The sequence below is a fragment of the Electrophorus electricus genome, chromosome 26 (genome assembly GCF_041902795.1).
Source record: "Electrophorus electricus isolate QZ-2024a chromosome 26, ASM4190279v1, whole genome shotgun sequence".
In the NCBI taxonomy this organism is placed as follows: Eukaryota; Metazoa; Chordata; class Actinopteri; order Gymnotiformes; family Gymnotidae; genus Electrophorus; species Electrophorus electricus.
Window position 1 is genome coordinate 9,311,256 of NC_137522.1, and position 21,838 is coordinate 9,333,093.

At 44.3% G+C, this 21,838-nt stretch overlaps 1 protein-coding gene across 5 annotated transcripts; it reads left to right on the top strand.

The window, feature by feature from the left end:
- The first annotated feature begins 220 nt into the window (after positions 1–220).
- On the top strand, positions 221–21,482 carry ap3d1 (adaptor related protein complex 3 subunit delta 1). Of its 5 annotated transcripts, none has more exons than XM_081708216.1 (34): positions 221–529; positions 4,618–4,713; positions 5,071–5,151; positions 5,254–5,334; positions 5,735–5,842; positions 5,990–6,119; positions 6,432–6,571; positions 6,648–6,721; positions 7,225–7,274; positions 7,376–7,425; positions 7,875–7,923; positions 9,205–9,350; positions 9,748–9,896; positions 10,124–10,354; positions 10,495–10,726; positions 10,824–10,969; positions 11,168–11,309; positions 11,642–11,713; positions 11,824–11,899; positions 12,143–12,342; positions 12,442–12,515; positions 13,556–13,700; positions 13,907–14,050; positions 14,947–15,000; positions 15,819–15,902; positions 16,138–16,296; positions 16,712–16,759; positions 17,068–17,088; positions 17,482–17,671; positions 18,072–18,160; positions 18,238–18,323; positions 18,439–18,560; positions 18,767–18,846; positions 19,014–21,482. In XM_081708216.1, the coding sequence occupies exons 1-34, from the start codon at positions 434–436 to the stop codon at positions 19,107–19,109; spliced, it is 3,741 nt and encodes a 1,246-aa protein (XP_081564342.1). In that variant the 5' UTR covers positions 221–433; the 3' UTR covers positions 19,110–21,482. The 5 variants fall into 5 exon arrangements, with proteins under 5 accessions (XP_081564342.1, XP_081564341.1, XP_035379251.1 ...); XM_081708215.1 differs by having other exon boundaries at positions 222–529; positions 13,904–14,050; XM_035523358.2 differs by lacking the exon at positions 17,068–17,088 and having other exon boundaries at positions 222–529; positions 13,904–14,050.
- The last annotated feature ends 356 nt before the right edge of the window (positions 21,483–21,838 follow it).

Sequence of the window (21,838 nt, forward strand, 5' to 3'; positions counted from 1 at the left end):
ATAACGGTGGAGTATGTCTAAGGGACTTCGCGTCTCTATTCTTGAGTTAACTATAAAAGGTAAACTAATTGCGTTATTTTAAAAGTTATACTATTCCACATTAACCTACGTCTGGTCAATTGTCAATACCCTAAACCCCCACAATTGACCCTTCTTATCCTAAAATTCCTCAAACAGAACCGTAATGTAGTTAGTCAGCTGACGCGGGCGCCATCTTGTCAGCCATTTTCTAGACGGGTACGCGGCCAGTGAGTGTGCAGTCGCAGGAGGACTGGCCTCGCCTTCAGGCTTGGATCCGCACACGGTATCGCACGGCTGCAGGGACGGTCCTCGGTTGGATGAAAGCCTGTCTAGCGGGCCTGTCAGTTCAGCGAACACCGCGCTTGCCGCTTGCTTTCCCTGGACAGGAGCGACGGAAGGCACGCCGGCAGCCATGGCTTTAAAGATTGTTAAAGGGAGCATCGATCGGATGTTCGATAAAAACCTGCAAGACTTAGTACGTGGCATTAGGAATCACAAGGAAGATGAGGTAAAACGACTTCGGTGTGGAAAAACGATGCGATCTTCATCGCGAATTCACTGCCGTCTGGGCTAATGCGTGTGGGCCGTGTCACCGGCTTAAACGGCTAGTTACCCACCGCTAACTAGCGAGGCTAGCATGTCGATTGTTCGAACTATGCGCGCTAGCTGGCTCGCGACCGAGCTACCTGGGTAACTGACCGGGCTCGCGGAGCTGCTACCTAACGAACTGGCCGGGCTCGCGGACCTGCTACCTAGGTAACTGAGCTTTCCCCCAGTCGAGCGACTTACGGGCTCGCTAGGACGGATGCCTACCTGGCTAGCCGGCTTTCGGTGACGGCTCTTCCCAGGTGACTTGGATGGCGAGGTCGCCATCCTTGCTACTCCGTTACTTAACCTTGGTAAACAAGCATTCGCGAAAAATATTAGCTAGCTACAGCCCACTTTGCCTCGTAAGGGCCAGGCATCTGTTCCAACTTGACTTAGCTGGGGCTAGCTAGCTACATTGGCCTCCTCTCTCGTGGTTGTTTGGTTATTACCGATGAATTTGCTCTGCATTAATGACAATTCCGATAAAGTGACAGTTTGCGTGTTGGCAGCTAGTTGCCACGTTGAAAGTAGATATTGAACTGATGCCATTTCCCTGTAGGCTATATAGGTTAGCTAGCTAGGATATTTAGTTAGCAGTCAATACCCATTTATATCAGGCCTAACGCTACTAACGCACGTATGTAATTATCTTAAAGGTTCTTTAAGAAGTCAGCTAACTAATTAGCTATCTTGCAAAATTAGCGACATGCTTTTTATGTAAACAACTAAATCCAGCTAATCCCAACGTCTGCAGATGGACTCTCAGCATATGTCAAATGAAACATGCCCGCTAGCCTGGTAGGCAGGCAGGTAGGTAGCTGGATTAGCTAATACTGCCCTTACCTGTGTCTGTGTCGTACAAAAGAAGCCTGTGCTGGGTGAACCTGGCTAGGTAGCAGGTAACGCCTGTCAGTTCGCGTTCAGCGTCAGCTTTGTGACAGCCAAGCCACGGAGTTTTCACGGGTTTCACTAAATCAAGAGATCACTGCGGGGTTAGGCCTCATCTTAAATGATAACTAACCTACTTGTTCTGTTGACAAAAGAATTTCAGGAAGTATCAGAGTACAGTGGATTTTTATTTTTAATAACACCGTTCCCTTTTGAGTGGAAGGCGATTAAATCGTCAGTTTGTTCCCTCTTCTAGCGAGAATGAAATTGACTATAAATAGCTACAGATGGATGTCCGGTATTGAGTGCTAGGCAGTTCAACGCAGATGTCGTATTCCGTGTTAAACTACCAGTGCTATATCTGGATTTGGTTGTGTTTTATGTCTGTGTGACAATAAATGTGGACCAGGTTGCTCTGTAATTGTATCAGCCATCTTAGGTGTGTGTGTGTGTGTGTGTGTGTGTGTAGTGCTTCATTGGTCCCTGTCCATGTTCAGCTGTGGTTTTTATTGTAAGGACTTTGTTCCCATAGGGGACCCTAAGGATCTGATGTGGTCACACACGGCAACATATTTACCCCTTGGCTTAGAGAGCAGCCACAGTAGATTGCAGGAAGTGTTTCAACTGGGAAAATAGTTTGAGTGGCTCGGTATATGCTCTCCTTTACATAATATATCTGTAGGAGTCTAATAACACTAATGAATTCTTTTCTTTCTTTTTTTTTTTAAGTCTCGGTCTGCAACAAAATGGAGAGAATTTCAGTTACTTTCTATGAGAGCTTTCAGTGTCTGTTTGCTCAGATGGCATCTAAGTGCTGCTCGTTTTTCACCACACTGGTTTTGTTTGAAATCCTGATAGAAGAAAATCCAAATGACTATTTGGATTTCTGTCAGTCAAAACTGTTTAAGCAGGCCTAGAGCCACAATGCTGCAACTCTGATCATCCTCTCTCATAACATTACCTGCTTGGTTGCTGAATAGCACCACCAGCTTGGTAACTTGTACAAGCTAAGCTTTACTACATTGTTGCTGGGGAAACTTGCACTCCATAAACCACTGCAATAGTGATGCTTATAAATAAGTTCAGGGTCAGCATGCTTTGACAAGTAGTGTTCAAAGACCATGTAAGCCAAAACTGAAATATTATAGAATCAGACATTTACTCTCATTCCCTGCGTTAATGTGCAGTTTGGAGTAGGTGTGCAACACACTTGCATTACATTTGTTAACATTTTTCCCACTGACGCATGAAGCTTGGCATGGTAAATGCTTGCATTTTATTCTACAGTGATTGAGTCGATCAAAGCCTGTGGATTTGTAGACCTGTAATTGATCATTCAGGACCCAGCTAGGTCGGATCCGTGGCTGTTTGCTTATGGCCTTTGCCAACTTTATTTGCCTACAGTTGGCCTTCCACTAAACCATGTTACAGGTCGCCAAGTTATGGGTGCTTTTCATTTTATCAGTATTTCTGAATCTAGTGTGGAATTGTCTTCAAAACTATTTTGATGTCTCTTCACTCTTTGTGTTCTTAATGCTCTGTTTGATCCAGAGACATTTGGAGTCAGGTGTCACAAAAGGCTCCCTCCGGGTAACCTGTACCAGCTCACCTAGATATAGTGTCTGTTACCTGGCCAACAGTGGACAGAGCTCTGAAAAATTCATGTTGTCCTAAATGAGCTGTCAGACCGTGCGCGCAACTGAGGGTGGGTGTCATCTTTTCCCTGCAGTTTTCTCGAAGCCATGTCTGTTTGTTTTCTCCAAGAAGCATGTGTGTTTCTACCCAGAGTGCTACGTTCCTCACTCGTGTGATCCCTGGCTTTGGCCTGAAGGGTCAAGGTGTGCAGGGCTGAGTGTGACGTGGTCTAAAAGTCTCACCTGCCCAGGTTGTTTGTGCAGTGACTAAGACAGAGGCTTGACATTTTAACTTGAGTGCCTTTTACTGTGCACCGTTGTGCCTGAATAGGAGATTGAATGTTTTTTCCATAGATTACAGGGCGACTGCTAAACCAGTCAGATTTCAGGCTGAATGACAAATGCTGCAGTCATGCAGATGGGCTAAAATTGCGTCTACTGCCTGTTGAATGAGAAAGCTGTGAGCTGTGTCTAGAGCTAGAGAGCAGCTGCTGTGAACTCTTCGGCCTCCTCGTTTGCTAATGCGATTGCTCTCTTCCTCTCTCCTTCACTCTTCCCTCCCCTCCTGTCTCTGTGCTGTCTTATGACTGGAAACACATGACCAGCACCGCTTCATTAATCGTGTGTGTGTGTGTGTGTGTGAGATGAGGAGACTGTTGTGTTCAAGGTCTTCTCTGTAAGTGCTGATGGAAGGTATCTTTCCAGTGTCTTATTTTGTAATGTTCCCAGCTATAAAGCCACTGACCTTGATCATGTTATGCGGTAGCCAGCTAACTGTTCCGCTGTATTATCCAAATTTTGTGATGAATTTTACTGAGTAAAATGGCAAGCTTTGCTAAGTAAAATGACAAGTGAATGGGTGATGTATCCAGTTGTTAATCCTATAAATTAAAGCAAAGATTTACTAATTTTCTTTGAGTTTTGTTTATTTACTTTCCTTGAGCCTAGTTAAAGGTTAAGGGGTAAGGATATTCCTGGAGCCTTAAAATAATAATTTTAGTAAGGTAATGTAATGCAAGTGTGTTAGGCCTCACTGCATTTCCATTATAAGACTAATAAGCCCAAGCCTCAGGAGGCAAAGCTTATTAATGATTATGGTTCCTATCAATTATGTAGTTCTGGGATCATCTTGGGTAATAATGTAAAACTAATAAAGCTTTTCTTTAATTGTGCTAATTATGTGAACATATGCTAAGGGTGTCAAGTTCTTCCTTATTGCAGTGTTCAGATCTGAGGTATGTACTTTTTCTCAGTAACGGAACAATGTGGCGTACATGCGCCGTCATTAAAGGTGTGTCTGTTGAAAAGCCTGCTAATTCAAGTTCATGAATCTCAAAAGTGATTTCCACAGTCTAATGGCATGCTGTAATCCTGAAGCCATTAAGAGGAAATGAAGAAGCTACTCCCTCAATATTGCAAAATCAGTTAACCAGTCCTTTCTCTGCTGGTTTTCTTTACGCAGTGTGTGTTCATTGTCTCTCCACAGGCAAAATACATCTCCACGTGTATTGATGAGATCAAGCAAGAGCTCAAGCAGGATAACATCGCTGTCAAAGCAAATGCAGTCTGCAAGCTCACCTACGTAAGGCCTTTTATTGGACTTCAGATACACAGATGTTATCAGACTGAAGAACTGCAGTTACTTTATGTCTTCGTCTAGGGGTGGGTGATATGGTTAACAAAATATTGCAATAACTGAGAACTTTCATGATGTATGGATCATGACACCTTTTTTAAGGTCTGCTACGTTTTCATAGACACTGCACCAGCAAAACAATGCCACATTTTAAAGAAAAACAGGCAGTTGGTCAGTGTTTTAAGTACTGACTGCCTCAGTATGCGCAGAAAAGTGCATAATTTATATTACCCCTAGTTTATTCCTCTGTTTGTTTCTTTTGTAAATACACTGTTTTCTGCTTCTCCTTCTACGTGTTCACAGTTGCAGATGCTGGGCTATGATATCAGCTGGGCCGCATTCAACATTGTGGAGGTGATGAGCAGCTCCAAGTTTACGTACAAGGTGAGAGGCCAGGAAAAAAGTATATTGCCTCACTTTGAGGCCTGATGTTTGTCAGAAAAAATATCCATGCAACATTTGCATCTCCTGGTCTTTTTCTCTCAGCGAATTGGCTACCTGGCTGCTTCACAGTGCTTTCATGAAGGCACAGATGTCATTATGCTGACAACCAATCAGATTCGAAAGGCAAGTTGGACTGTTTATTGACACATTTTTCACAGTCTTGTGTGTATGTGGGGGGTAGCTCTACTGCTTGGAGCCCAGTCTAAGTCCCAGGGGTGCCGTTCACCATCTGTGTCCTCGGTACCACTGGGGCACAGTAAAGCCTGCTCTCATTAGCTGGGAGGAGCGGTCTGTTGGCCAATTGGGGCATGTGTTCGCATCTTCACTGTGCACCCATTAGGTCTGCATAAGTTATGTGAAAGGTGCTGGTTGCCTTAGTATGATTGAGGCAGACCTAAACTGGCTATTATCGCCACACAAAAAGGAGGCAGGGTCAGGTGCCTTGTTGCTGCTTTATCTGCCTTTTTCCACTGTTTTTTTTTTTTCTCTCTCTCTCTCTCTCTCTCCCCCTCCCCCTCACCAGGATCTCAGTAGTCCAAATCAGTATGACACAGGTGTAGCTCTAACTGGCCTTTCCTGTTTTGTGACCCCTGACCTGGCCCGTGATTTGGCCAATGACATAATGACTTTGGTGAGTCTCATAATCGTGTGAACTATGAACTGAACAAGCACTCATGTATAGCTTCATAATCTTGATCTGTGGTGAATTAATTGTAAGACCTCTGTATGACAGGTTATTTCCCCCCTCCCCATTTGTCTGTTCACCCCCCCCCCCCAGATGTCCCACACTAAGCCGTACATCAGGAAGAAGGCTGTGCTGATCATGTATAAAGTGTTCCTGAAGTACCCCGAGTCCCTGAGACCTGCTTTTCCCCGCCTGAAAGAGAAACTGGAGGACCCTGACCCAGGTCAGTGCTGCCATGACTACTGTTAAGTGGAGACTTGAATTTGCTGAATGGACAGTGGATCACCAACACACAACCCTTGGTTTTTTAAATTTATATATATATATATATATATATATATATATATATATATATATATATATATATATATTATATAAAATTTAAATTTTAAGTAGTTTAGGTAGTACACTTCTTAATGTATGAGGACCATTCTCATTGCATGCCTATATACGTGTGTGTGTGTATATAAAGACAAGCAAGTCAAGTGCAACGCAAGACCCCATTGATCTGAACTCCCCCTTCTTTGTGTACCAGGGGTGCAGTCAGCAGCAGTTAATGTCATCTGTGAGTTGGCCAGAAGGAACCCCAAGAACTACCTGTCCCTGGCACCCCTCTTCTTTAAGCTCATGACCTCCTCCACCAACAACTGGGTCCTTATCAAGATCATCAAGCTGGTAGGAGCAGGACTGCTACTGTGTGTGTGTGTTTCTGACTGAGATGTATAACTGTGTGTGTGTGTGTGTGTTTCAGTTTGGAGCCCTCACTCCACTGGAGCCTCGTCTAGGGAAGAAACTGATTGAGCCTTTAACGAACCTCATCCACAGGTAGCACCATCAGCTAACCTAAATCCTTTGCCTTCACACATGCTGTTCTGTAGAATGGAGTTGCTGGTGTAGTAGGTACACTTATTCTGTAGCTGTGCCTCTAGGCTAATAGTCCTTTTCCAGTCAGGTTTGTGTACTCAATAGTAAACTGAATGAGGGTAACCCGTTCTCTCTACAATTGTCATGTTTGCAGTAGCCTCTTTTGTGAATGAGTGGACAGGTGAAGTCTGCTTTTTTTTTTATATATTACACCTTCTTCTCATTCTGGCTAAAACTGCAAAACTAGGACACTCATGAAGGAGGTCATTAAAGGTGTAGTACTCAAGTACTGTCTGTCCACGGACTGCACTATAGAATAGTGGTGCCAGGAGTGTTGGTCTGTTTATTGTTGAGTGCATGCCGTCCTGTTAGGCACTGTTGTACAGTGGGTTTAAGTTACCAAGTGGCCACTCAGTAGAGATTAAAGATTGAATGGGCTTCTCCTTGTCTGTCTTATCTTTCAGTACCTCAGCTATGTCGCTCCTGTACGAATGTGTGAACACAGTGATAGCAGGTTGGTGATCACTCTGCATCGGGCTTCAGTGGAAAAGAATGTGTGCCTAATTGGACTTGTTTTGCCTATTGTGTGTGTGTGTGTGTGTGTGTCCAATGCAGTGTTGATTTCCCTGTCCTCCGGGATGCCCAACCATAGCGCCAGCATTCAGGTGGGTCTCTCGGCGTGGCCTTCCTTGGCCACTGTGCCTCTCTGTTTATGATGACAGCAGCTTTTGTCACTGCTTACAGCAATCCTTCAATTTCTCCAATGGAGTTATTCTCAGTGGCACAATGTGTATCAAGCACCTCCGAGTGTGTTTGCTCAGCTGGCAAATGACATGACAGGTTGCCCCTGGATCAGATCTCATACCCTGAGAAGGTTGATAAATGCAGGACAAAATCAGTAGGCAGTGGGTATTTGTCTGACACTGGAATTAAAATGAAAGTACTGAGCTGTACTGTGGAAACAATGACTGACACTTTCTCTCTCCCTTCCTCCTGTCCTTGTTTTCTCTATCTCTTTCGCATTTTTTTTTTGCTTATTTATTTATTTATTTATTTATTTATTTATTTATTTATTTATTTATTTATTTATTTTTGGCTTTCCTGCTGTTCACAGCTGTGTGTGCAGAAACTGCGAATCCTGATCGAAGACTCGGACCAGAACTGTGAGCCTTCTGTCAATGCCTGCAGTGTGTCATCCTCTCATTGTCTGCGTGTTTGTGTGTTAGTCCACAGCCCCCTCACAGATGGACGTCACCTGGTGACCTCCATCCTGGATAACTCGAAGTTGCCTCAGTTGTTCAGTCTATGCATAAATGACCTTTTTAAAAAGCCCAGGCTCCAGTCAGAGTTTTAAATCAGAAATTCTAATGATGAAATACATTCTTGGATATATTGGGGCAAAATGTTTTATGAATGGCATGTTGCTGTGTAAGCACAGCCCTACTGTGTCTGTAGTTCATGTAATGCCACCTCTGATTCCTGTGCTTGGTGCTTTAACGTTTCGAGTTATCAGCCTCCCTGTGTGTAGTGCAGTATGTAGAGGACCTTTTTGCAGTACATGCAGTGGTATGTGTGGTTTATTTGCCGGTTATTTGCAGAACCTAACATGCAGCCTCATGTTAGTTTCTGTAGCTAGATGACTGTACACTTTTGAGAATGAATTTGTTTGGATTTGTTGGTCATACTTGAAAAATTTCCATGTTCAGTTGTCCACTTTGGCAAAATAGTCAGTAACCAAAATGAGGCCATGAGAGGAAAACTGTGTGGTTAAGCCACTGCAATAGAGCCCCATCACTGTGAAACACCAAATATAGTGTATAGGTCTCTTGCAAGCTGTGGACTCTGCATGGTCGACATTTTAAATCACATCGGAGTTGAGATTAGTCACGTGTCCGATCATTTGGCCAGACCAGCATTAGAAAGCCTTGTGTTCCACATTGTGACTCAGCTGTGCTAATAGTCTCGCCAGCAGTCCAACAGCACAGAATCACTTTGCTCAGTTCCTCATGGGTTTTGAGTCTGCATGTGGCTGTAAGTGTTTGTGTGTGTCTGTGTGCAACCCACCCCCAATTCATGTTTGTTTGTTCTTTTTTGTGGTGTAGGACAACTTATGTAGACTTCATGTATTGAAATGCAGTCAGTACATATAAAGTGACTGGCAAATAAATAAATAACAGTCTTTGAGCCTGGGTACATGGACTATACATCATTGTATTAACTGTAGAAGTGTTACATTTTTGAATCTGAATACATCTGTGCCAATTTACCAGTAGGTATTGAGCATGTCCACCAAGAGTTAGACCTCTAGAGCTGTGAGCCACAAAGTAATGTAGCATTCTAACATTTTGCATGTGCTGTAATCAGAGGCAAGTTAGTCTGCAGCCTTGGCCGGCCAGGCTGTTGCAAGACTGTCCCTCATTGCCTGTATGTCTCATTGGTTACAGTGAAGTACTTGGGTCTGCTGGCCATGTCCAAGATCCTAAAGACGCACCCAAAGTCTGTGCAGTCACACAAAGACCTCATCCTGCAGTGTTTGGATGACAAGGATGAGTCCATCCGCTTGAGGGCGCTGGACCTGCTCTACGGCATGGTACACTCTCACTCTCTCTCACACACACACACACACACACTTTACCTGCTACTAATCAGTGACCCAGTCTGAGAGTTTACGTTTGGACAGTTTACTGGATAAAATGCATATTTTGAATCTCATTAATTTTATTGATGATATAAACCTGCATAGTTAATTGAAAGAAAACCTTCCAGTCTGGCACAATTAGTAATCAGATGGAGCACTGGGAAATTTATTTTTTTTCCAATTTGAAATCTTGATAGTCTGCAGCACTCCTCTTTAGGAAAGCAAGCTGACTTCTGTTGCAAAGCACTGACCTTTTAAGAGCTGGTGACCTTTTAGAATTTAGCTGCTTTGTCCTTCAGAGACCAGTAGGAGAAATGACAGTTTGCTTTTTCTCCGTGTGTGTGTGTAGGTCTCCAAGAAGAACCTGATGGAAATTGTGAAGAAGCTGATGCTGCATGTGGACAAGGCTGAAGGCACCACGTACAGGGACGAGCTCCTCACCAAAATCATCGACATCTGCAGCCAGAGCAATTACCAGTACATCACCAACTTTGAGTGGTAAGGGCACATACACACAGCTCTGCGTTTGCATCAGATGATTTGTACTCACCACATTTTAGCTTAGTAATGGAAATAATATTTTAAATCCCTTTCAAGGTTAAACTAGTTCAGTTCAGTATCTTTTGGCTCTGATTTTGATTTGAGCTTCTGTCAATTAAGGTCCATCAATCCATTCCCCCCCCCCCCCCTTTCCTACCTATCCCCGTCCTGTGACGTGTCCTCAGGTACATCAGCATCCTGGTGGAGCTGACGCGGCTGGAGGGTACCCGGCACGGCCACCTGATCGCCTCTCAGATGCTGGACGTGGCCATCCGCGTGAAGGCCATCCGCGGCTTCGCCGTGGCTCAGATGGCCATGCTGCTGGATAGCGGGCACCTGCTCACCGGCAACATGCAGCGCAACGGCATCTGCGAGGTCCTCTACGCTGCAGCCTGGATCTGCGGCGAGTTCTCCGAGTACGTGCAACGGTTCCCCTAGTACGGGAGCTGGCTGGGAAGGAAAGCTTCAGGGTTGTGGGCTAGGCCTCAGTGGTCTTTAGTGGCACTTCGTACCTCATTAGAATGTCCTTCACGTTGCTGGGCTGTGGCTTTCTCAGGCACCTGGACGACCCCATGCAGACGCTGGAGGCCATGCTGAGGCCCAAGGTGGCCAGCCTGCCCGGACACATCCAGGCCGTGTATGTGCAGAACGCCGCAAAGCTCTTCGCTACGGTCCTGCAGAAGCACGAAGGCGCCACGGACAGCCAGGCAGCGCAGGACACTAGCCAGCTCCTCATAGAGAGACTGCCGCTGTTCGTCCAGAGTGCCAACCTGGAAGTGCAGGAGAGGGTGAGCGCTGAAACACACCCACGTGCGCCATCTCCGTCGTACTGTTTGCGTACGCTCACTAATCTAAACATGCTTCATTGCTTGCTGCCCCCTGCAGGCGTCCTGTATCCTGCAGCTGGTGAAGTACATCCAGAAGCTGCAGCAGAAGGATGTGGAGGTGGCTGAGGAGGTGTCTGCGCTGTTTGCAGGCGAGCTCAACCCCGTGGCCCCTAAAGCCCAGAAGAAAGTACCTGTGCCTGAAGGGTGAGTCTGCTGACAGAATGCCAGTACATTCTTAAAGAAGCAGTCCACCCAAATCCATTGTCCATTAATTCAGTTAAAGGTTTGTTGGCATTCATTTAAACATTTTAACCCTGTCATCTGTTTGCTGTATTCACAGCATTTGTTTTGCCTATACAAAGGTCACAAAGGCACCAACTCCGTGTGCTGTTTGTTTTGCAGTCTGGACCTGGATGCCTGGATCAATGAGCCTCCGTCCGAGAGCGAGTCTGAAGACGAGAAGCCCAAAGCTGTGTTTGCTAAAGAAGAACCCAAACAGTCTCGAGCTCGCCATATTGAAGTGGATGAGAAGGAGCTGGCACGGGTGTGTATATAGCGCGCGTGTATGTGTGTGTGTATAGCGCGTAGCGTGCGTATACACACAGGTTTACTGCCCTGTATCGTTTTATGTCTTCCATGCTCTTGGTTAAGAGAACTGATTCAGCTTTTTAAAGCCCTGCTACTGGATCTCCTGGACTGGCATTTGGTGCACAACTCCAGCGCACACACACTCGCTAGCCCATTCATAAACATGAGCCCCCGTTTTTGGCAGTCTCTGTGGTTATTGTCTAGCCATAATCCTCTGCACGCACACTGGGTCTCCTGCTAATCCCCCCCCCCCCCCCCCCCCCCCCCCCCTGTTTTCATCCCAAATAGAGGAGGGAAGCCAGGAAGCAGGAACAAGCAAACAACCCCTTCTACATCAAATCCTCCCCGTCCTCCCAGAAGGTACGCTGCAGCGGAGAAAGCTCAGACACCCTGTGTGCTGGGGAACACCTGGAAAGTGCTTTCACCTTTTGTTCTTGTGAAGAAAGGTTTGTGTGCACGTGTTCACGCAGGTGTATCAGGATGCACCAGGTGTAGAGCACATTCCAGTGGTACAGATAGACCTCAGTGTGCCTCTTAAAGTCCCAGGTGAGCGTGCGTGCGTGCATGCCTGTCTGCCTGTGAATGGAATTACAGCTGGCTTTCTACAGTCTTCCTTAGGAATTATTATTATTATTATTATTATTATAATAGTTTTTTCCATTTCTAGATTTAACCCCCCCCCAAAGGTTTTTATTTTTTTTTACTGCAATTTTAGTTTTAATAACAAGGTTTCCTTATTTTCAGTTTAAGTTTATTCCTGTACGATATACATTTCTTTCCTTCACGCAGGGATGCCCATGTCCGAGCAGTACCTCAAGCTCGAGGAGGAGCGGCGGCAGAAGGAGAGGGCGGACAAGAAGAAGAAGGACAAGAAGAAGAAGAAGAGGGAGAAGCGCGGGAAAGGCAAGCGGGATGACTCGGGCCCCGAGAGTGAAGAGGACATCACGCCTGCTCACCAGGTGGACATAGTCACGGAAGAGATGCCGGAGGTAACACCCGCAGAGCACCTCGCTTGGACTGCTCTGCTCAGACGCGTGCCCTTCAGAGGGAAGGAAGACTTCTGCGTTTAACATGTTTCCTTTTCTCAGAATGCCTTACCCAGTGACGATGACGACAAAGACCCCAATGATCCACACAAAGCCCTGGACATAGACCTGGACAAGTATGTGCCGTCAGCCGAGAACACGCTTCATAAAGTCACTGTTTGTATGCTTCATGCCGAAAAGCAGGGTGATCTGTCTATCACACGTCACTTCCTTGTGTGAAGTTTTGCAAGGATTCATAGGCAAGAAGGGTGTAGGTGTTGCATTTTCATTCATTTATTAATTAAAGCAGCGCGTGCACTTTTTCATTTTTTTTAAATCATTGATATGTTCCACTCATGGGATTGGGGACACCGGTGAAGTCCTCAGCCAGCTCCCTCTCACATTTTCATCTACCTCTTTGTTTCTCTCTTGCATCTGTCTCCCTGCCAGTCTGTTATTGGGTAATGACTACAGGTGAGTGCTCGTCTCATGAGCCAGTGAGATGGGCCACTCAATTACCAGTCCCTGGTACTCCCTCTCTCTGCTTGACTGTGTAGGTACTTGACCTGACAGGTGTCGGTGTATGTTTCGCTTATAGGAAATCACTCATTCAGGATGTTTTAATAAGTTGTGTTCAGTAACCATCGTGATGTCGTCTGTAAATGTTTAATCCCTCTGCTAAAAGAGTGCCATGCATTCTCAGGCCTGGATTTAAATACTACTACTACTACTAATAATAATAATAATAATAATGTAGCAAAACAGAAAATGCAAGAGTAAGTTACAATCATTAAAGTAAAAGTGAGTAAAACAGACTAGATACATAGACTATAAAAACAGTAAAGTAATAAAATATAACGAGTAAAAAAAAAAAAAAAAGTAGACTAGGCCTAGTCTAAGTTGGCACGCCATAGAACATGCTTTGAATGAGTGCTTAGTAGCTGACTCATGCAGAAAGCTTTTGTTTCCAATTTAAGATTGTGCCAGCATCCTGGCCCCTTTACCTTATTTTTATCAAGGCTTACCCTTTTGGTTTTGCTCTGGCTTCTTCGTGAACCTGCAGTCTGTCGTATCTTCCCTTCCTAAGCTTGGCCTTGGTAATCCCCCCCCCCCCACGAGGAGGGCGCTCGGGCCGAATGCAGGGGAGTGAAGGGTGCGTGTGTGCTTGTTCCTCCAGGCCCCTGGCAGACAGCGAGAAGCTGCCGGTGAGAACGCACCGCCGCGAGGTCCTGAAGAGCCCAGAGGAGGACGGAGACCAGGACGGCATCACGCAGGAGGCCAAGAGGAGGAGCAGCAAGGAGAAGAAGGAGAAGGACAGGAAGGTGCGCGGGCTGGGAGGCGGGGAGGAGACGGAATGTAGGAAAGGGGGGAAGCACTACTTCACCAACAGAATGTGGTGTTTGCTTCCTGTTTTTGTTTTTTTCCTCCCGCACATCAGCGATCGCAGTAACCGTCATCTTAACTGGGTGATCACGGCCCAGTGCTTTGGTGTTATGGGTGATGTGCTTTCTTGTCATTGCCGCAGAAGAGTAAAGAGGAAGAGAAGAAAAAGAAGAAGAAAAAACACAAACACGTTGTGGAGGAGGAGCCACCGGAACCCCTGTCAGAGGAACCGGTCCAATCAGAAGAGAGCGCTGAGGTGGCGGCCCCACCTACCTCTACATCTGCCGAGGTATGTCATTACGAGGCCTCTTTGAACAAAAACTGCTCAGGAATGGGTGGGTAATTGGCTAATCAGCGGAATTATGTATGTTGCATAATAAATGGGTCATGTACAGGAACTCGCAACTTTGCACTGATGGGATATTCCAGTACTGGAGTCAAAATGCACAACAGGATAATCAAGGAAAGGTTTAAAGTGCCAAAGAAGTCAGTTATTTACTTGATCTCTTATAATAGTGTATTGTAACCTCAGTTTTTGTATTACATTCTTTTATGCTTTTTGGATATTTACAGGCAGCAGTGTCCATTTTTAGAACTTTCTTTTGATCTCGTTTGGCATAATCATAACACCAAAAGCACTTGACATCAGACAGATGGACATGGCCAATTTCTTACTAATATTGTGTATTGCTCTGTACTAACACAGGTGCTGGTATTTCTACCACCACGTGAAGCCGCTCTGGAGTGTTCTCTTATGTTGAATTTGAGTAAATGTTGACATTGCCCAAACCAACAACATAAGAAAGGGATAAACGCCCCAGGTGTTGTTTTAGGGTTTCCACATATTGTTGGACTCCCCCCCTCCCCTCCCTTCCCCAGCTACTGCTACGTTGTCAGGTCAGACCAAGTGTGCCAGAGTCACACGCACAAAGCATTGCATCAAACGTAGTTCAAAACTTTCAATCTTTCACACATGGGTTATACAGGTGGGCTTATATACCACAGTGATGGAAGTGGAGGAAAGGTGTTCAGATGGCAGTAAACTAAGTCTATGTAGTGTGTTTGTTTGTTTGTTTTTTTAGCTTTTCTTTCATGTTTTAAACTTTGAAGTGTGGTGCAGTGTGATGTCCATAACGGGGACCGTTTTGCCTGGACTCATCGGCCCTGCCTTGCGCTCTCTTCTAGGCCTCCGATCTGGATTTCTGGCTGTCTAGTGCTCCTGTTCCCCCACCCATCAAGGTCCGGTTCTTTTCCCTCTCCCCATCCTCCTCCTCCTCCTCCTTACATGGTGATGTCTGTTCTGTATTCTCTTAACACATTCTCTTCCTCCCTTCCTTCCTTCTCTCCCATGCACCACTCTCGTTCTGTCACACGTTACACCTGACAGGATTCATGATTTTTAATTTGTTTCTGGCTGCTAGGTCAGTTGCTGGCATTTTGTGTTTCTGTCTGTGTCTGACATTGTTGAATAACCAATCGTGTTTGTGTTGCTTTGCTTCGAGTGGTGTTTTTGTAGTCACAAACAAAATGGAATCTTGCTGACAGTTCCAGTTGATCAAGGCTTCCCCTCTGTCCCTCACACAAATGTACACAAATCCCAGTGATGGTGCTTTATGCTCCTTCTGACAGGCCACCCACATGCTAATCATTTTTAATGGGAAAGCTTTTAGATTTTGCCAAATTGTTATATGCACTAGTCACCACTTGTATGCAAGGATAGGAAAATAAGACCTGTTGTTCCCCTCACTCTCGAAGTCTCGCCTCTTTCTGCAGTGTCTTTCGTTTCAGGTTGATTTGCTGCTGCTGTTGCTTTCCTTTCAGTATGTTCTTCCAGAGCACTGAACAAGTCAGTCAGCTAGACAGGAACACTGCTGCAAAATCACTCACTTCCACATTTTTTGTTTGTTTTTTTGTTTTAATCCTGTGTGCATGATCTGTTGCCATGTCAGATTCGTACATAGCGGTGTACGATGTAAAAACCCGTTTCTGAAGTCATGTGTGCTGAGCTGGAGGTTTTTTTGTTTTTTGTTTTTTTTCTCCCGTCTTCTTTCTTTCAGGAGGCCCTGGCCCCGAAGACGAGCGTAGCAGCGGCCCCGGACTCTGAACCAGATGTGCCCAAAGATGCCGAGCCTGATGAAGAGGTGGGTCATGGGAAGCCTCAGGGGAACAGTTCTGTGGCTTCTGTGTACGAGCCTTACTGTGTTCTTTATTTGGACGCTGTGACCATGTCGAAGGGTACATGACTGTAAGTGGTTTCTCATATAGCACATTCTGCCATGAGGTTTTATATGCATCCATTGGTTTCAACCAAACAGACTACATCTAGTTGAAGCAGGTCATTTTAAATAGGTTTTCCTGGTCCCACTTCTCGTTCAGAAATCCTTAAAAAACAAGAAGAAGAAGCAGAAAAAAGAGAAGGACGAGAAGAAGAAGAAGAAGCGTCATCACCACCACCATCACCATGGCGATGGAGGAGGTGGAGATTCTGTACAGAACGGCACTGTGGAGGAGGAGGAGGAGGAGGAACCTCTGCCAGTAAGTCGTTTTCTGCCAATCACAGAACAGAAGAATACTGCGCTAAGCATAACTTAACTGTACCCGTTAGGAATTGGAAAAGTGTATTATTTTAAATCTTTGGTCTTGCAGTATGTAAAATGAATGAATGAAAGAATTCTCATTTTGGAGTGGTCTAAGCTGCTCTGTTCTGTTTAAACCTGGCAATGTGCCAGTGACTACAAATTCCAGGCAGGCAGATTTGTAATCAGATCAGTTGCTGGTCTGTAGGTACTTGGTGATTTATGTACCCAGTAGCAACCTGGGTACAGTGAAACTGACTCAAACCACGCTTACAGTTTGAAAGAGCTTTATACATATGTGCAACACTTAATTGTCATGTATTCTTTTACATGCAAGTTGTGTGCTCACTAGGCGTATACCTCTATCTTTACAGCCCATGTCAAACTACTGTCTGCTAGCTGAAAACTCCTACATCAAGATGGTAAGTGTGACACGGACTCAAATTCAGTTGATCTGAAGGATTAATAATTTGTGTCCCTCTGCTGTGATGTAAATACAGTCCTGCTAATGGAACATTACCTTTTAGTCATTCAATATTGGCCACGTTCCCCACATTTGGTTAAAATGTTCCCGTAACTATTTGTTTTGCTCCAATCATCACATCTGGCAGGAGCGCATATTGAACTTTCATGACTCACTAATGTTAGTCAGCCTCCTTGCTAACAGCTGCTAGGGAGTTTTGGTGTCTAAATGTTGCCCTGTTCCCTTTTCTTTTTGTGCATGTTAAAGATGATGGAGGATGCTGATCAGGTAATGGCTGGCAGACAATTTAGCTTCTGTGAAGGACTTGTCTCTTCTTTGCTGTGGATTGATTCTGAATAGTGTTTGTTTGTGCTTAAAACCTGAAATGCGTACACTGTGAGTTCCAAAAGACTTTATGGTATAAAAAAGCCCAGCAGTTTGTGCCCCAAAACGTTCTTTTGATGCTCACTATCGCTGCTGTCACTATTCCTTAGATCTAGCATAGATTATTAATTATTAACTCTTGTTTTGGATGACACATGCCCACTTTGATCTTTTTGTATTCCAGACTCTTCCTGCTCTCTAAGTAACTGAGGTTGAAATTCCAGCGTTATGCATGCAGAGGACTGTGGCTCCTCGTCTTAAACTAGTAACGGAGCTGCTGTCATTCTTTCCTTCCAGGTATATGATATTCAGGGCAACCTGCAGGACGGCAGCCAGGTGGTGGTGTCTGTCATCTTTGAAAACAAAAGCAACAGCTTCCTCAAGTCCATGGAGTTCAATGTGCTGGACTCCCTCAACTCTAAACTGCAGCGACCAGAGGGAGCCAGCCCCCACGATGGCCTCGTTGTGCCCTTCCAGCTACCACCAGGTACAAGATGGCCACCAAAGATTAGAAACTTGTAGGCACCATGCAGTCCTAGAGAAAGTGAGAGGGAACAGGAACCTGCAGTTCTAACTTGGTTCATTTTCTTTGAACTTCAGAAGCAACTGGAATAGATGATTGTGCAACATCTTCACCAATGTATATACAACAGCTGTATGTTTTGTGTGGACCCTTGGTGTTATACGGATCTATCAAACATCAATTATGTATACATAATGAATAGATGGTTGCAAGTATAAAATGAGGTTTCCTGATTGCACTGATTGTTCGGGAAGAGCGCATTTGTCATGCCTCAGAAGGTCAAAAGATTATTTTGCAGGTTTGTTTCCACCCCCCGCCATAGGCTTATATTGGGCTTCATGGTTCTTAATGTGGTGTTCTGCAGGGGTGTCCAATGAGGCTCGCTTCGTTTTCTCAGTGCAGAGTATCGTCATGCCTCAGAAACTGAAAGGAACTCTCACCTTTATCGTCAAGGTGAGGCCTTCTAAACATGTGCATTATACACACAACGGTTTGTGTGGCTAAAAGGTGACTGAAGTGTTGTGTTACAGTCAGAAGATTCTTCAACTCATGAGAAACTGGACTTTAAACTGCACTTTACCTGCACGTCCTACCTAATCACCACTCCCTGCTACAGGTCAGGAGCCAGACTTCTGAGTAAAATTCCGTAATTACACCTCATAGCCTTTAGAGCTCAGAGCACACAGCCTGCATTCACTGGTGAATTGCACTGCTTGTGATTGTGTGAACAGTGATGCTTATGCCAAGCTGCTGGAGTCTGGGGACCTGAAGAGCAGCTCTCTGAAGCTGGAGGGGCTCAACATGCCTTTCCACCACCTCCTGGCCAGGATCTGCTTCCATCACCACTTCTCTGGTACGTGTCGGGGAAGCCATTGGCCAACGAGCGCTATTTGCTTTCTGCTCTTCTCACTGTTAAACAGTGTATACAAGTAGATTAATTAAGAATGACTGACTAAAAGAGCCAGAGCTAGCAAGAGTTTATTGGAAGTGTTGGGATCATGTCGCCCTGTGTGCTTCTGTCTCTCTCCCCTTGATTATAACACACTCTCTCTCTGGCAGTTGTGGAGAGGATCGATTCCTGTGCCTCCATGTACAGCAGGTCAATCCAGGGTCACCATGTTTGTTTGCTGGTCAAAACTGTAAGTTCTTGATCTTTTTTGGGGGGGAGGTGCTGTGTAGTCATGTAAAATGCATCTGTGCAGCCTGCCATTAACTGACTCTTCTCGAGTACTATAGGCAGGCTAAGCTTATCCTGCTCATGTTAACTTCAGCGCTCTAACTTCAGCTCTCTGACACTTTCTCCCAGGCTAATCAGACAGTCTCTATTGACGCTAAGTGTGACGAGCCATCACTGCTGGCCAACGTGCTGGATGAGATAAAGCAGACCTTCTCACAGTGTTGATCACGCCTGAGAGACCAATGGTGCCCTTGCCCCTCCCCCCCATGCCCTACAGCTGAATCCAACACTCAGAATCATACCACACACGCTGAGGCTGGCTTCCCCTCTTCTCCACCTCCCTTGTATTTATTCAATCTCCTGTTCATTTGTGTTTTTTCCTTTTTTGGAGAACACAAATCCAATGTATTTAGGCTGTGTTAATCTATACTGCTCTGCACATTCCTTTTGGGTCCTCTCTCTCCCCTCTCTCTCTCTTCAACCCTCTTTTCCCTGGATATCTGCTTGTCTGTGACTGCTTCAGTCTCAATGACCTCTCTATCCTCATTGGGCTCTCCTGGTGTCTTAATTGTCTGACATCCATTTAATTAACTGGATTTATTTGTTGTTGTGAATGTTGTTGGTTGTTGTTTTTTTGTAATGTTTTGCGTTTGGTTTGCTGCTTTCTTTCATTTTTGAATTCTTTCTGCATCTTTTCCCTCTTTGCATTAAACATGTTTGTTTACTGTTATTTCCTGGTGTGCGTGCGCACGTGTTTGCGTAGCACGCTCTTACTTTCTACCTTTTTGTAAAGAGTTTCAAAACGTCCTATCTCGAATTTATGCAAAAAAGCCTTGTCCCAGCCTCCAGGTGACCTAAGATTTCCCTCAAACATGGTTCGTTTAACCTAGTGCACTTCTGGACTTTGTGAAAAGGATAAAAGACCCCTGGGTTGCATGTCTGTCCATGTGTCCTTACTCTGAAGCAGTGTAAGGAAGCAGGCGTAACACCATTACTCAGTTGTCCATTGGCCTTTTTCACATGAATGTAAAGCACACTGCTTTACAGGTTTATTGCACACTAAAAGACTTGAAGGAATTATGTAATGAACAGTAAGACTAACACATAGTTGAAGTAATTCTGTCAAGGTCATTACTCTATAATTCTGTTGTCTCTCCAGGTGGTATAGCTTAATTAACATTTCCGGGAACCCAGAAAATTGTGTCCCTGTTGAAAGCTGACGGTTTTCTTATTATATGAAAATTATTGACCAAACCAAAAGCAGGGGTTAAATTTCCCTCTGTCAGTATTGTAAGTGGTTCTGTCTTTTTTTTTTGTTTTTGCGCTTGCAGTTTATGGGAAACAATATCCTGAGATTTGCACTCCATCCCATCTTTCTCTGTGTCACTTTTCACCTACTACCTGTAATCTGGACCGAGAGCAGACTCTTGTCTGTGCGTGTCTGCTCTTCTAGCTGCTGTCTTGTTTATTTGGCAACTGTGGTAAATTGGATAATTTTGTTAACCCCCCCCAAATACCCTTACCATACCCACACTACTGTACATGTGCTGAAGAATTGAGGAACTTGCTTAAATGTAATTCCTAATTTTGTATGCCTGGTCCAGCACGCTGTAGCACTCTGTTATAACCTCCAATGGAAATAGTAGTCCTCTCTCCTTTTAAAAATCTCAAATTACAGTTTTTCAATCAAAAAAAACATTATTCAACATGTGACTAGTCTATATGGTTTAAAACGTGGTTTCCAATACAACAGTGAATGTTGAACCATGGTGATAGGCTGGTCATTTAAGACCAAGGATCTGTTCATACAGATTAATCACCATACAGCATTGTTCAAATTTTCAAGTGAGGTCCATATAAAAGCATAAGGTGCCCGTTTTATTTATCAATGAGCATGTGAATGCAACTTTCATTGGACATCTTGTTCATGGATGACGGTGGGTCATCTATATGAACACAGTACACCCCAGGATACAGAGGGGAGCAAATGTAATTATTATTTTAAAAAACCCTGAAGATTGATATTTTCTGTGTAAAGTTGATTTGAAATTTATACCCTGCATGAGTAGAAATGTATACTTTTTGTTACTTTTGTCTTAAATAGACACATGCATAAACCTCCCAATCATTCCTTTGTTACACTTTCTAGTTTTCTTTTATATAAAAACATACAGTACATTTAAGTAAAAGTTAGCTTCATTCATGCTACACCTTTGATGGTATAATGTATTTTTATCTGGTGAAAGAGCAACCAATTAAAAAAAAAAAGTCCTGGAATGATTTTAAAAATGACATTTTGTGTTAAATGATATAGATGAAAGGACAGGTTTTGTTGGTGTCAGAGATGCTGAGACAGGCATGTCCAAATGGATGAGTAAGCAGCTGTTAAACACAGCTCGAGAGAAGCTGCCCACGTCCTAAAGGTTTTCCTCCTGGCAAAGTGTAGTCCAGATTTGGCTGGTTTTTGCTTATATCATACAATATGCTCTCAATGCTCTTCGTTTGAAGGTACTGTCTGGCTCCTTCACTATGTATTTTCTGACTGTATGATGTATAATAATGTTTCAAGAATAAATGACCGAAGAGAATGACCAATAATTTGCTGTGTTTCCTTTAATTGAGGTTCGTGCTATAGAATTATGAAAAACGTATGCACAGGTGGTGGTGTGTGTGTGTGAAGTTGATGTATTGAATTCATACTTCATGCATTTCCTTTTTGTTTTATTCTGTACATTTACAAGCATGTGTTAAATGTAATTTATGCAGTCGGTTATTTTATATTACAACTATTTTAGACATGAAATGTTCGTTTAGATACGACGCTGCCCATCAAGAACAAATCAGCGTGGTAATGGGAGTAGTGATTCTTGATCATGTCAGGATCACATGCAATGCCAGATTAAATCCTGTGGCGGTCCCTTGGCAGTCGTAATCTTGCAGACCCCTGCAAATCA

Excerpts from the sequence above, each read along its gene's own strand:
- ap3d1 (XM_081708215.1), top strand. The coding sequence starts at position 434 with ATGGCTTTAAAGATTGTTAAAGGGAGCATCGATCGGATGTTCGATAAA. Across the intron at positions 5,152-5,253 it reads GCTCCAAGTTTACGTACAAG|CGAATTGGCTACCTGGCTGC; the intron begins GTGAGAGGCCAG and ends TTTTTCTCTCAG. Across the intron at positions 10,727-10,823 it reads ACCTGGAAGTGCAGGAGAGG|GCGTCCTGTATCCTGCAGCT; the intron begins GTGAGCGCTGAA and ends TGCCCCCTGCAG.